We start from the raw sequence: 16015 nt of genomic DNA on the forward strand, positions 1-16015 counted from the left end.
TGGGCATAAGGATACTACCTTACTATTAAAAAGGGGAATCGGTTAACCTGATATGGAAGTCTCACTCCTTTGAAAAGTGCTGATCCTTGGGGACTTTCATATCGGACTAATAACAAATAGAATCTTGAGTCTAAGAACGATATCACTCTGGCTCCCTTAGCTGCTTTCCTATGCAGATTTATTGATTTGGGACTTCATTGAATTGTTGGACACTTGTTTCTGTGAGGTGTCATATAGACCGTATATCCTTTTAGCATCTCCCAACATAATATATCATCCTACCCTGAAGCCTGTGATACTACATGTTCATGAATGTTTTTGTTTTATCACTATCCTTATTTTATCTAGAGTTTCTGTTTGTTGAAGTTTCTATCTAGAGCCTGTACTGGCATGATTCTTCCAATAATATGTTTAACCATGTTTTATTTATATGGCTCTGTGCTGCCTGTTGCTAAATATTACATACAGCTTCCACCATTCCTCCCAAAATACTACAATCTCTATAGTTAGGTATATTTGCATTTACCCAGACTATGCTATAATAGTTGCCTGCGTGGCAATGATTCATATGCCAATTTGTTTAATATTTCACATATACCATTACTTCATACATATTAGTTCATAACTAGGTCTTACACTCTTTAGGATACTGGGCACTGTCCTTGTTCAAGTTCTAACATAGGTTGATGAGCCAGTTGCTGCAGTATGACATGGATATTAGCTGGTCTGTGTATCTGTGGAATACTGTTTGTACAATGCCATATTGTTGCTCAATTTCTTATTCTACTCTTATGATGCACCGGTAGGCTAGCACCTAGGATATTACTTCATGCGGATTGGGCTGCCAGCGGCCGGGGCAGCAAGATCCTCTTCCCCTTAGCATCAGCTGGGTGCAAGTCCTTATCTACACCTAGGAGCTTAGAGGCTTGTAACTGCTCATTAGCAAAATTGGCTTTTCTCAGTGTCCTTAATATAACTACTGACCCTTTCGATACCTAAATATGCCACACACTCGATATACATCTATCCATGGTATTCATACTCCCACCTCCCCCCCCCCCCTATAATATGCCTCCCAACCTGGGAGAATTTACTACGCGGTCTATCTTGTTAATACCGCACCCTAAATACGATACTGCAACTACACGTTGTATCATATTATTTTCGTACAACAGAGGCGCATTCAATGTAACTATTGATTGTCATCCTATTTTAAGCCACCATATTTTATATATTACACCGTGCCTACATACCCTATTGTGTTATTTAAGTATATAAATGGCGCCCTCTCTGCTAATATTTTTTGCTTAACAGTTCTGTTGCGTTACCGCACCCTAAACATTACACTGCATTTGCATAATACACCATATGATTTTAGTTTGAGAGAGGTGCATTCATTGTAACTATTGTTTAGTCACCACACTTTATATATTGCACCATGCCAGTATACCTTATTGCGTCATCTAAGTATATAATTGGCGCCCTCTCTGTTGAATATTTCTTGTTAAACAGTTCTGTTGTGTTAAGAAAAATTAGGAAGACACACGAAGACCGATTGTTGTTTTCATATTTTGAATTGTATGCCATAACTATTGCTTACAATGGACTTACTTTGGAAATTTTACATACCTTTTTTGTTGGCAAGTCTGTGCTTTATACTCATCCCTACAGATCTAGATTATGTATAGTCTTGCATTTCTATGAAAATATGCATGTACCCTTACTGCTTTTTCTATGTCTTCAATAAAAAGATTATTTAAAAAAAAAAAAAAAACAGAATTTATGCTTACCTGATAAATTACTTTCTCCAACGGTGTGTCCGGTCCACGGCGTCATCCATAACTTGTGGGAATATCTCTTCCCCAACAGGAAATGGCAAAGAGTACAGCAAAAGCTGTTCATATAGTCCCTCCTAGGCTCCGCCCACCCCAGTCATTCGACCGACGGACAGGAGAAAAACAGGAGAAACCATAGGGTGCCGTGGTGACTGTAGTTAAAGAAATAAATTCATCAACCTGATTAAAAAACCAGGGTGGGCAGTGGACCGGACACACAGTTGGAGAAAGTAATTTATCAGGTAAGCATAAATTCTGTTTTCTCCAACATTGGTGTGTCCGGTCCACGGCGTCATCCATAACTTGTGGGAACCAATACCAAAGCTTTAGGACACGGATGAAGGGAGGGAGCCAATCAGGTTACCTAAACGGAAGGCACCACGGCTTGCAAAACCTTTCTCCCAAAGATAGCCTCCGAAGAAGCAAAAGTATCAAATTTGTAGAATTTGGCAAAAGTGTGCAGGGAAGACCAAGTCGCTGCCTTACATATCTGATCAACAGAAGCCTCGTTCTTGAAGGCCCATGTGGAAGCCACAGCCCTAGTAGAGTGAGCTGTGATTCTTTCAGGAGGCTGCCGTCCGGCAGTCTCATAAGCCAATCGGATGATGCTTTTCAGCCAAAAGGAAAGAGGTAGCAGTAGCTTTCTGCCCTCTCCTTTTACCAGAATAAACGACAAACAGAGAAGATGTTTGTCTGAAATCCTTTGTTGCTTCTAGATAAAACTTTAAAGCACGGACTACATCTAAATTGTGTAACAAACGTTCCTTCTTTGAAACTGGATTCGGACACAAAGAAGGCACAACTATTTCCTGGTTAATATTCTTGTTGGAAAAAACTTTTGGAAGAAAAACATAATTTATGTAAGAACTTACCTGATAAATTCATTTCTTTCATATTAGCAAGAGTTCATGAGCTAGTGACGTATGGGATATACATTCCTACCAGGAGGGGCAAAGTTTCCCAAACCTTAAAATGCCTATAAATACACCCCTCACCACACCCACAATTCAGTTTAACGAATAGCCAAGAAGTGGGGTGATAAGAAAAAAGTGCGAAAGCATATAAAATAAGGAATTGGAATAATTGTGCTTTATACAAAAAAATCATAACCACCACAAAAAAAGGGCGGGCCTCATGGACTCTTGCTAATATGAAAGAAATGAATTTATCAGGTAAGTTCTTACATAAATTATGTTTTCTTTCATGTAATTAGCAAGAGTCCATGAGCTAGTGACGTATGGGATAATGACTACCCAAGATGTGGATCTTTCCACACAAGAGTCACTAGAGAGGGAGGGATAAAATAAAGAAAGCCAATTCCTGCTGAAAATAATCCACACCCAGAATAAAATTTTAATGAAAAAACATAAGCAGAAGATTCAAACTGAAACCACTGCCTGAAGTACGTTTCTACCAAAAACTGCTTCAGAAGAAGAAAACACATCAAAATGGTAGAATTTAGTAAAAGTATGCAAAGAGGACCAAGTTGCTGTTTTGCAAATCTGATCAACCGAAGCTTCATTCTTAAACGCCCAGGAAGTAGAAACTGACCTAGTAGAATGAGCTGTAATCCTTTGAGGCGGAGTGTTACCCGACTCAACATAGGCATGATGAAATAAAGATTTCAACCAAGATGCCAAAGAAATGGCAGAAGCTTTCTGGTCTTTTCTAGAACCGGAAAAGATGACAAATAGACTAGAAGTCTTTCGGAAAGACTTAGTAGCTTCAACATAATAATACAAAGCTCTAACAGCATCCAAAAAATGCAATGATTTCTCCTTAGAATTCATAGGATTAGGACATAATGAAGGAACCACAATTTCTCTACTAATGTTGTTAGAATTCACAACCTTAGGTAAAAAATTCAAAAGAAGTTCGCAGCACCGCCTTATCCTGATGCAAAATCAGAAAAGGAGACTCACAAAAAAAGAGTAGATAATTCAGAGATTCTTCTGGCAGAAGAGATGGCCAAAAGAAACAAAACTTTCCAAGAAAGTAATATAACGACCAAAGAATGCATGGGTTCAAAAGGAGAAGCTTGAAGAGCCCCCAGAACCAAATTCAAACTCCAAAGAGGAGAAATTGACTTAATGACAGGTTTTATACAAACCAAAGCTTGTACAAAACAATGAATATCAGGAAGATTAGCAATCCTTCTATGAAAAAGAACAGAAAGAGCAGAGATTTGTCTTTCAAGAAACTTGCGGACAAACCTTTATCTAAACCATAATGAAGAAATATAAGTCTTCCAGACTCTATAATATATCTCTCTAGATACAGATTTACGAGCCTGTCACATAGTATCAATCACAGAGTCAGAGAAACCTCTTTGACCAAGAATCAAGCGTTCAAACTCCACACCTTAAAATTAAGGTTTTGAGATCCTGATGGAAAAAAGAACCTTGAGACAGAAAGACTGGTCTTAACGGAAGAGTCCACAGCTGGCAAGAGGCCATCCGGACAAGATCCGCATACCAAAACCTGTGAGGCCATGCTGGAGCTACCAGCAGGACAAACGAGCATTCCTTAGAATATTGGAGAATACCCTTGGAAGAAGAACTAGAGGCGGAAAGATATAGGCAGGATGATACTTGTAAGGAAGAGATAATGCATCCACTGCCTCCGCCCGAGGATCCCTGGATCCGGACAGATACCAGGGAAGTTTCTTGTTTAGATGAGAAGCCATCAGATCTATTTCTGGGAGTTCCCACATTTGAACAATCTGAGGAAATACCTCTGGGTGAAGACCATTCGCCCAGGTGCAACGTTTGGCGACTGAGATAATCCGCTTACCAATTGTCCATACCTGGGATATGAACCGCAGAGATTAGACAGGAGCTGGATTCCGCCCAAACCAAAATTCGAGATACTTCTTTCATAGCCAGAGGACTGTGAGTCCCTCCTTGATGATTGATGTATGCCACAGTTGTGACATTGTCTATCTGAAAACAAATGAACAACTCTCTCTTCAGAAGAGGCCAAGACTGAAGAGCTCTGAAATTGCACGGAGTTCCAAAATATTGATCGGAAATCTCACCTCCTGAGATTCCCAAACCCCTTGTGCCGTCAGATACCCCCACACAGCTCCCCAACCTGTAAGACTTGCATCTGTTGAGATTATAGTGCAGGTCGGAGGAACAAAGAAGCCCCCTGAACTAAACGATGGTGATCTGTCCACCATGTCAGAGTGTGTCGCATAATCGGTTTAAAGATATTAAGTGAGATATCTTTGAGTAATCCCTGCACCATTGGTTCAGCATACAGAGCTGAAGAGGTCGCATGTGAAAACGAGCAAAGGAGATCGCATCTGATGCGGCAGTCCTAAGACCTAAAATTTCCATGCATAAGGCTACCAAAGGGAATGATTGTGACTGAAGGTTTTGACAAGCTGAAATCAATGTTAAACTTCTCTTGTCTGACAAGGACAGAGTCATAGACACTGAATCTATTCTAGAAACCTAAAAAGGTTACCCTTGTCTGAGGAATCAATGAACTGATTAGTAAATTGATCCTCCAACCATGAACTTGAAGAAACAACACAAGTCGATTCGTATGAGATTCTTCGAAAATGAGAAGACTGAGCAAGTACCCAGATATCGTCCAATAAGGAAATACCAAAACCCTGTTCTCTGATTACAGAAAGAAGGGCACCGAGAACCTTTGAAAAAAATTCTTGGAACTGAGGCTAGAGCCACAAAACTGGTAATGCTCGTCTTAAAAAGAGAATCTCAGACACTAAAAGTGATCTGGATGAATCGGAATATGCAGATACACATCCTGTAAATCTATTGTAGACATATAATGCCCTTGCTAAACAAAAGGCAGGACAGTCCTACAGAAACTGAATGTTGGAATCCTTACATAACGATTCAATATTGATAGATCCGGAACTGGTCTGAAGGAATTGACCTTCTTTTGTACAATGAAGAGATAAAATAAAACCCCAGCCCCCGTTCCAGAACTGGAACTGGCATAATTACTCCAGCCAACTCTAGATCTGAAACACATTTCAGAAATGCTGAGCCTTTGCTGTGTTAACTGGGACACGGGAAAGAAAAAATCTCTTAGCAGGAGGCCTTAACTGAAGCCAATTCTGTACCTTTCTGAAACAATGTTCTGAAACCAGAAATTGAGAACGGAATTGATCAAAATTTCTTTGAAGAAAACGTAATCTGCCTCATACCAGCTGAGCTGGAATAAGGTCCGCACCTTCATGGGTACTTAGGAGCTGGCTATAGGTTTTCTAAAAGGCTTGGATATATTCCAAACTGGAAATAGTTTCCAAACTGATACCGCTCCTGAGAATGAAGGATCAGGCTTTTGTTCCTTATTGTGAGGAAAGGAACGAAATGATCATTAGACCTAAATTTACCTTAGATTTTTTATCCTTTGGTAAAAAAGTTCCCTTCCTTCCAGAAACAGTTGAAATAATAATTTATTACCCTGAAAAGAAAGGGAAAGCAAAGTTGACTTAGAAGACATATCAGTATTCCAAGTTTAATCCATAAAGCTGTTCTAGCTAAAATAGCTAGAGACATATACCTGACATCAACTCTAATGATATCAAAAGATGGTATCACCAATAAAATTATTAGCATGTTATAGAATAATAATAATGCTATAAAATTATGATCTGTTACTTGTTGCGCTAAAGCTTCTAACCAAAAAGTTGAAGCTGCAGCAACATCCGCTAAAAATATAGCAAGTCTAAGAAGATTACCTGAACATAAGTAAGCTTTTCTTAGAAAGGATTCAATTTTTCCTATCTAAAGGATCCTTAAATGAATTACTATCTGCCGTTGGAATAGTAGCACATTTAGCAGGAGTAGAGACAGCCCCATAACCTTAGGGATTTTGTCCCAAAAAAACTCTAATCTGTCAGATGGCACAGGATATAATTGCTTAAACGTTTAGAAGGAGTAAAAGAATTACCCAAATTATTCCATTCCCTGGAAATTACTTCAGAAATAGCATCAGGGAGATTAAACACTTCTGGAATAACTACAGGAGATTTAAAAACCTTATTTAAACGTTTAGATTTAGAATCAAGAGGACCAGAATCCTCTATTTCTAATGCAATTAATAATTCTTTAAATAAAGAACGAATAAATTCCATCTTGAACAAATACAAAGATTTATCAGCATCAACCTCTGAGACAGAACCTCTGAACCAGAAGAACCATTATCAGTATCAGAATGATGATGTTCATTTAAAAATTCATCTGAAAAAAGAGAAGTTTTAAAAGACTTTTATGTAAACTAGAAGGAGAAATAACAGACATAGCCTTCTTAATGGATTTAAAAAATAAAATCTCTTATGTTTATCAGGAACACTCTGAAAATTAGATGTTGACGGAACAGCAACAGGTAATGTAACAGTACTAAAGGAAATTTTATCTGCATTAATAAGTTTGTCATGACATGCAATACAAACAACAGCTGGAGAAACAGATACCAAAAATTATAGCAGATACACTTAGCTTGGTAGCTCCAGCAGTAGACAGCGATTTTCCTGTAGTATCTTCTGACTCAGACGCAACGTGAGACATCTTGCAATATGTAATAGAAAAAACAACATATAAAGCAAAATTGATCAAATTCCTTAAATGACAGTTTCAGGAATGGGAAAAAATGCCAAAGAACAAGCTTCTAGCAACCAGAAGCACTGAAAAAATAAGACTTAAATAATGTGAAGACAAAAGCTACGCCCTTATTTTTTAGCGCCAAATAAGATGCCCACATTATTTGGCGCCTAAATGCTTTTGGCGCCAAAATGACGCCACATCCGGAACGCCGACATTTTTGGCGCAAAATAACGTCAAAAAATGACGCAACTTCCGGCGACACGTATGACGCCGGAAACGGAAAAGAATTTTTGCGCCAAAAAAGTCCGCGCCAAGAATGACGCAATAAAATGAAGCATTTTCAGCCCCCGCGAGCCTAACAGCCCACAGGAAAAACAGAGTCAAATTTTTGAAGGTAAGAAAAAAATGAATAATTCAAATGCATTATCCCAAATATGAAACTGACTGTCTGAAAATAAGGAAAGTTGAACATTCTGAGTCAAGGCAAATAAATGTTTGAATACATATATTTAGAACTTTATAAACAAAATGCCCAACCATAGCTTAGAGTGTCACAGAAAATAAGATTTACTTACCCCAGGACACTCATCTACATGTTTGTAGAAAGCCAAACCAGTACTGAAACGAGAATCAGCAGAGGTAATGGTATATATAAGAGTATATCGTCGATCTGAAAAGGGAGGTAAGAGATGAATCTCTACGACCGATAACAGAGAACCTATGAAATAGACCCCGTAGAAGGAGATCACTGCATTCAAATAGGCAATACTCTCCTCACATCCCTCTGACATTCACTGCACGCTGAGAGGAAAACCGGGCTCCAACTTGCTGCGGAGCGCATATCAACGTAGAATCTAGCACAAACTTACTTCACCACCTCCATCGGAGGCAAAGTTTGTAAAACTGAATTGTGGGTGTGGTGAGGGGTGTATTTATAGGCATTTTAAGGTTTGGGAAACTTTGCCCCTCCTGGTAGGAATGTATATCCCATACGTCACTAGCTCATGGACTCTTGCTAATTACATGAAAGGAACCAGGTTTAGTACGCAAAACAACCTTATCTGAATGGAACACCAGATAGGGCGGAGTACACTGCAGGGCAGATAACTCAGAAACTCTTCTAGCAGAAGAAATAGCAACTAAAAACAAAACTTTTCAAGATAACAACTTAATATCTATGGAATGTAAAGGTTCAAACGGAACCCCTTGGAGAACTGAAAGAACTAAATTTAAACTCCAGGGAGGAGTCAACGGTCTGTAAACAGGCTTGATCCTGACCAAAGCCTGAACAAAAGCTTGAACATCTGGCACAGCTGCCAATCGTTTGTGTAACAAGACAGATAAAGCAGAAATCTGTCCCTTTAGAGAACTCGCTGATAATCCCTTATCCAAGCCCTCTTGTAGGAAGGAAAGAATCCTAGGAATTTTGATCTTACTCCATGAGAATCCCTTGGATTCACACCAACAGATATATCTTTTCCATATTTTATGGTAAATCTTTCTAGTTACAGGTTTTCTGGCTTGTACCAGAGTATCTATCACAGAATCCGAAAACCCACGCTTAGATAAAATCAAGCGTTCAATTTCCAAGCCGTCAGCTGGAGAGAGACTAGATTTGGATGTTCGAATGGACCCTGTACTAGAAGATCCTGTCTCAAAGGTAGCTTCCATGGTGGAGCCGATGACATATTCACCAGGTCTGCATACCAAGTCCTGCGTGGCCACGCAGGAGCTATCAAAATCACAGAGGCCCTCTCCTGTTTGATCCTGGCTACCAGCCTGGGAATGAGAGGAAACGGTGGAAATACATAAGCTAGATTGAAGGTCCAAGGCGCTACTAATGCATCCACTAGAGTCGCCCTGGGATCCCTGGATCTGGACCCGTAGCAAGGAACTTTGAAGTTCTGACGAGACGCCATCAGATCCATGTCTGGAATGCCTCATAATTGCGTCAACTGGGCAAATATCTCCGGGTGGAGTTCCCACTCCCCCGGATGGAATGTCTGACGACTCAGATAATCCGCCTCCCAGTTTTCCACTCCTGGAATGTGGATCGCAGATAGGTGGTAGGAGTGATCCTCCGCCCATTTTATGATCTTGGTCACTTCTCTCATCGCCAGGGAACTCCTTGTTCCCCCCTGATGGTTAATGTAAGCAACTGTCGTCATGTTGTCTGATTGGAATCTTATGAATCTGGCCTTTGCTAGCTGAGGCCAAGCTTTGAGAGTATTTAATATCGCTCTCAGTTCCAGAATGTTTATCGGGAGAAGAGATTCTTCCCGAGACCATAGACCCTGAGCTTTCAGGGAGTCCCAGACCGCGCCCCAGCCCACTAGACTGGCGTCGGTCGTGACAATGACCCACTCTGGTCTGCGGAAGCTCATTCCCTGGGACAGGTGATCCTGGGTTAGTCACCAACGTAGTGAGTCTCTGGTCTTCTGATCTACTTGAATCACTGGAGACAAGTCTGTATAGTCCCCATTCCACTGTTTGAGCATGCACAGTTGTAATGGTCTTAGATGAATTCGCGCAAAAGGAACTATGTCCATTGCTGCAACCATCAACCCTACTACTTCCATGCACTGAGCTATGGAAGGTTGTGGAACAGAGTGAAGAACTTGACAAGCGTTTAGAAGCTTTGACTTTCTGACATCTGTCAGGAAAATCTTCATTTCTAACGAATCTATTATTGTCCCCAAGAAGGGGACTCTTGTCGACGGAGACAGGGAACTTTTTTCTATGTTCACCTTCCAGCCGTGAGATCTGAGAAAGGCCAGCACGATGTCTGTGTGAGCCTTTGCCTTTGAAAGAGACGACGCTTGTATCAGAATGTCGTCCAAGTAAGGTGCCACTGCAATGCCCCTTGGTCTTAGAACCGCTAGAAGGGCCCCGAGTACCTTTGTGAAAATCCTTGGAGCAGTGGCTAGTCCGAATGGGAGAGCCACAAACTGGTAATGTTTGTCCAGAAAGGCGAACCTTAGGAACTGATGATGATCCTTGTGGATAGGAATATGTAGATACGCATCCTTTAAATCCACGGTAGTCATAAATTGACCCTCCTGGATTGAGGGTAAAATCGTTCGGATAGTTTCCATTTTGAACGATGGTACTTTGAGAAATTTGTTTAGAATCTTTAAATCCAGAATTGGTCTGAAGGTCCCCTCTTTTTTGGGAACTACAAACAGATTTGAGTAAAAACCCAGTCCTTGTTCCACCGTTGGAACTGGGTGTATCACTCCCATTTTTAACAGGTCTTCTACACAATGTAAGAATGCCTGTCTCTTTATTTGGTTTGAAGATAAGTGAGACATGTGGAACCTTCCCCTTGGGGGTAGTTCCTTGAATTCCAGAAGATAACCCTGAGAAACTATTTCTAGCGCCCAGGGATCCTGAACATCTCTTGCCCAAGCCTGAGCGAAGAGAGAGAGTCTGCCCCCTACTAGATCCGGTCCCGGATCGGGGGCTGCTCCTTCATGCTGTTTTGGTAGCAGCAGCAGGCTTCTTGGCCTGTTTACCCTTGTTCCAGCCTTGCATCGGTTTCCAAGCTGGTTTGGTCTGCGAAGCATTACCCTCTTGTCTAGAGGCTGCAGAGTTGGAGGCCGGTCCGTTCCTGAAATTGCGAAAGGAACGAAAATTAGACTTATTCTTGGCCTTGAAAGGCCTATCTTGTGGGAGGGCATGGCCCTTACCCCCTGTGATGTCTGAGATAATCTCTTTCAACTCTGGCCCAAAAAGGGTTTTACCCTTGAAAGGGATATTAAGCAATTTTGTCTTGGAAGATACATCCGCTGACCAAGACTTTTGCAAACCCAGAATTTTTCGCCGCTAATCTAGCTAACTGCAAAGCGGCATCTAAAATAAAGGAATTAGCTAACTTAAGTGCGTGTATTCTGTCCATAACCTCCTCATACGGAGTCTCTCTATTGAGCGACTTTTCTAGTTCCTCGAACCAGAACCAGGCTGCTGTAGTGACAGGAACAATGCACGAAATAGGTTGCAGGAGGTATCCTTGCTGAACAAAAATCTTTTTAAGCAAACCCTCCAATTTTTTATCCATAGGATCTTTGAAAGCACAATTATCCTCGATAGGAATAGTAGTGCGCTTGTTTAGTGTAGAAACTGCCCCCTCGACCTTAGGGACTGTCTGCCATAAGTCCTTTCTGGGGTCGACCATAGGAAATAATTTCTTAAATATAGGAGGGGGAACAAAAGGTATGCCGGGCTTCTCCCACTCCTTGTTCACTATGTCTGCCACCCGCTTGGGTATAGGAAAAGCGTCGGGGTGCACCGGAATCTCTAGGAACTTGTCCATCTTACACAATTTTTCTGGAATGACCAGGTTGTCACAATCATCCAGAGTAGATAACACCTCCTTAAGCAGTGCGCGGAGATGCTCTAACTTAAATTTAAATGTCACAACATCAGGTTCTGCCTGTTGAGAAATTCTACCTGAATCTGAAATTTCCCCATATGACAAAACCTCCCTCATGGCCCCTTCAGAATGGTGTGAGGGTATGACAGAGCAATTATCATCAGCACCCTCCTGCTCTACAGTGTTTAAAACAGAGCAATCGCGCTTTCTCTGAAATGCAGGCATTTTGGATAAAAAATTAGCTATGGATTTATCCATTACTGTCGCCAATTGTTGCATAGTAACAAGCATTGGCGCGCTAGAAGTACTAGGACTTTCCTGCGTGGGCAAAACTGGTGTAGACACAGAGCGAGATGAAGTAGAACTATCTTTACTCTCTTCATCTGATGAATCATCTTGGGCAACTTTACTATCTGTGGCAGTACTGTCCTTACTTTGTTTGGACGCTATGGCACAATTATCACACAATTTGGAAGGGGGAGACACATTGGCTTCCATACATACAGAACATAGCTTATCTGAAGGTACAGACATGTTAAACAGGCTTAAACTTGTCAATAAAGTACAAAAAACGTTTTAAATTAAAACCGTTACTGTCTCTTTAAATTTTAAACAGGGCACACTTTATTACTGAATATGTAAAAAACAATGAAGGAATTGTTCAAATTTTACCAAATTTTCACCACAGTGTCTTAAAGCATTCAAAGTATTGCACCCCAAATTTCAGAGCTTTAACCCTTAAAATGAGCCGGTTACAGTTTTAACCCCTCTACAGTCCCAGCTACAGCCTTTGCTGCGACTTTACCAAACCCAGGGGGGAATACGATACCAAATGAAGCCTTCTAGGAACCTTTTATACTACTTTCAGATCCACACACATGCAGCTGCATGTCCTGCTCTCAAAAGTAACTGCGCAGTAATGGCGCAAAAATGAGGCTCAGCCTACTACAGTGAAGGCCCTTCCTGACTGAAAAGGTGTCTAAACCAGTGCCTGACGTTAAAAAAACGTTTCCCAAAGTTTATAAGTGTGAAAATTTAACCTCAATCTGTATAAAATGCCCAAATAAAGCAATCGATCTTGCCCATAAAGTGTCTACCAGTTTTATAGCCCATATTAAGCCCTTTATTCTGTTTGAGACTAAGAAAATGGCTTACCGGTCCCCATGAGGGGAAATGACAGCCTTCCAGCATTACACAGTCTTGTTAGAAATATGGCTAGTCATACCTTAAGCAGAAAAGTCTGCTAACTGTTTCCCCCAACTGAAGTTATTTCATCTCAACAGTCCTGTGTCAACAGCAAACGATTTTAGTTACTGCTGCTAAAATCATATTCCTCTCACAAACAGAACTCTTCTTCTTTTTCTGTTTCAGAGTAAATAGTACATACCAGCACTATTTTAAAATAACAAACTCTTGATAGTAGAATAAAAAACTACAACTAAACACCACATACTCTTAACCATCTCCGTGGAGATGTTGCCTGTGCAATGGCAAAGAGAATGACTGGTGTGGGCGGAGCCTAGGAGGGACTATATGGACAGCTTTTGCTGTACTCTTTGCCATTTCCTGTTGGGGAAGAGATATTCCCACAAGTTATGGATGAAGCCGTGGACCGGACACACCAATGTTGGAGAGAAAAAAACTTAAAAAGTTACATAACATTTTTAAAAAGGCCTTAGGAATAAAATAGAGCAATGCAGTCCCTGACAAAATGACAAGCTTCCACCCCGTATTATGAACGCATTTTGACACCTGTGCACCACTTCTTTCAAAGGGAGTGAGAATACCTAAAGATCTAAAGATAGTCCCCATGTTCATATTGGGAGCTTCCAACTGGCATCTGTAAGGAGTTAAAGGGAACCACAACACCTGCTTGACATATTCTAAACTAACTTTTTCTAATTGTGCAAAATTAACTAACCATGCTGTATGCAGTCTTTTCATCTTACTGCATTCTGTTGTAGATAAAAGCTTTATAATTAAACGTTGATCTGCAGCATTGGATGCAGGAGTCAAGTCGGGCGGGAACACATGGGAACGGAGTTCCTGCACTATTTTTGCAGGTGGAACGAAGTTCCCCCTGGGCAGAGAACAGAAAAGCTTCAGTAAACATTGCTGCTGCTGGTGTGAGGAGCTGGAGCACAGTCTGGTTAGAGGGATAGTGAGATCCTCTAGTAATGAATATTATCTTTATTATATTTTATTACACATGGTGCTTACATTTCTGTGTGGCTTGCTCTGGGGTAATTTAGCTCCCCTCAGCAGAAATAGAAAAATTGCACCTTAAGTGGGTGAGATTCTGTGACAAAGGAGGATTCTCAGGCCCAAAGGCAAACATTCAACGCTTCATTGGATTTAATTTGCTTCCATTAACCAAAGTCTATAGATGAGTGGGTTTTATATATATGTATGTGTATATATATATATATATATATATATATATATATATATATATATATATATAAATAAAAGGGTAGAAGTCTTGTTGAGTTCCCACACTTTTTTTTGTAGGATTTGACCCCTGATTGGATGTGCTATGTATGCAGCTATTTTTTAAAGTACGTTCCACAACAGTGGGTCACGTGATGCACATGGCAGCAGCTATTACTAAATCATAGTGAGCCCTGCAGTGTCTGAGAAGAACAGCTTCAGACACTTATGTTTATAAATAGTACAAGCAGGGAAGGAAGTGTGAGGGGGAGGAGAGCTGGAGAGTGAGGCACAGGGGGAAGAAAGGCTCCGGAGAACATATGTAAGGTAGATGAATGCAAATCTCGTTACATTTTTTAATGCAGTGTGAGTTTGCTTTCTTTCTTCCCCCTGTGCCTCCCTCTCCACCTCTCCTCCCCCTTCCTTCCCTGCTTGTGCTATTTAAAAACATAACAGTGTCTAAAAACATTCTTCTCAGACACTACAGGGCTCACTCTGATTTAGTAATAGCAGGTGCCGTGTGCATCATGTGACACACTGTTGTGCAATGTACGTTACAATATGGCAGCATACATAGCACATCCAATGCTGCAGATCAACGTTTAAATTGTAAAGCTTTTATATACAACAGAATGTGGTAAGATAAAGACTGCATAAAGAATTAAAGTCAGATTATTTTGGATAATCAGAAAAGTTAGTCTAATACATTTAAAGCAGATGTTGTGGTTCCCTTTAAGAGGAGACCAGCTTTGAAGGAAGTTGAAGGCATAGGATGAAAACATTACATGGAAAAAAATATGTTTACTGTCTCTTTAATTAACCTAAAATGCGTAAGCTAAACCAATAGAAGAAAAGGGTATATTTCTTAAAAGACATGACATGTGCGATTACAGAAGTATGAAAAATCATAAACAAAACCACTAAACAATACCTGGTGATCAGGAGCCATTAGGAAGAGAAGACGTCTGAGGAGCACAGAAAGGTGTGAGATCTGGTAACAGTCACCAGGACACGACTTCACCTATCCACAAACCAACATTAAAAAATGGCATCATTTGTTGACTCAAGTACATACAGCAAATAAAAATAAGACCCAACTAATTTGCTTAAAATTACTACTGAACCGGAACACATATTGAGGCCCATTTATCAAGCTCCGAAAGGAGCTTGAGGGCCGTGTTTCTGGCGAGTCTTCAGACTCGACAGAAACACAAGTTATGGAGCAGCGGTCTAAAGACCACTGCTCAATAACCCTGTCCGCCTGCTCTGATGAGGCGGACAGGAATCGCCACAATTCAACCCGATCGAGTACGATCGGGTTGATTGACACCTCCCTGCTGGTGGCCCATTGGCCGCGAGTCTGCAGGGGGCGGCGTTGCACCAGCAGCTCACAAGAGCTGCTGGTGCAATGCTGAATATGGAGAGCGTATTGCTCTCAGCATTCAGCGATGTCTGTCGGACCTGATCCGCACTGTCGGAACAGGTCCGACAGACATTTGATAATTCGGCCTCATTGGGTGTAATGAAATATTTATATTATCAACATAAGTCTATTTTATTAATATAAGACCCTATTTTGCAAGACACTTCTTCCTTGCAGTTTTTAATCTCAACCATTTCACTGAACAAGTTTTAAATTTGGTTATGTATGATGAGAGGCAAGGTATCAACAATTATATAAAACAGTCGAGTGAGGCAATGAGTTATTAAACATTTTTGTAATTAAGTTAAATCTTTTTCTTTGTTTTCTAAGAGACAGTCCATCGCTATAGCAGATGCAAATGCACTAATAG

The 16015-nt window shown here is 40.6% G+C and overlaps 1 protein-coding gene across 1 annotated transcript in view; it reads right to left on the reverse strand.

Annotated features, from left to right (window-relative positions):
• Positions 1-16015, reverse strand: part of FIRRM (FIGNL1 interacting regulator of recombination and mitosis) — a 367507-nt gene that overhangs the window by 184055 nt on the left and 167437 nt on the right. The window contains exon 15 of the mRNA XM_053693168.1: positions 15154-15243. Coding sequence (XP_053549143.1) covers positions 15154-15243 — 90 coding nt within the window. The remainder of the gene's footprint in view (positions 1-15153; positions 15244-16015) is intronic.

The sequence above is a fragment of the Bombina bombina genome, chromosome 10, assembly GCF_027579735.1.
Source record: "Bombina bombina isolate aBomBom1 chromosome 10, aBomBom1.pri, whole genome shotgun sequence".
Classification (NCBI taxonomy): Eukaryota; Metazoa; Chordata; class Amphibia; order Anura; family Bombinatoridae; genus Bombina; species Bombina bombina.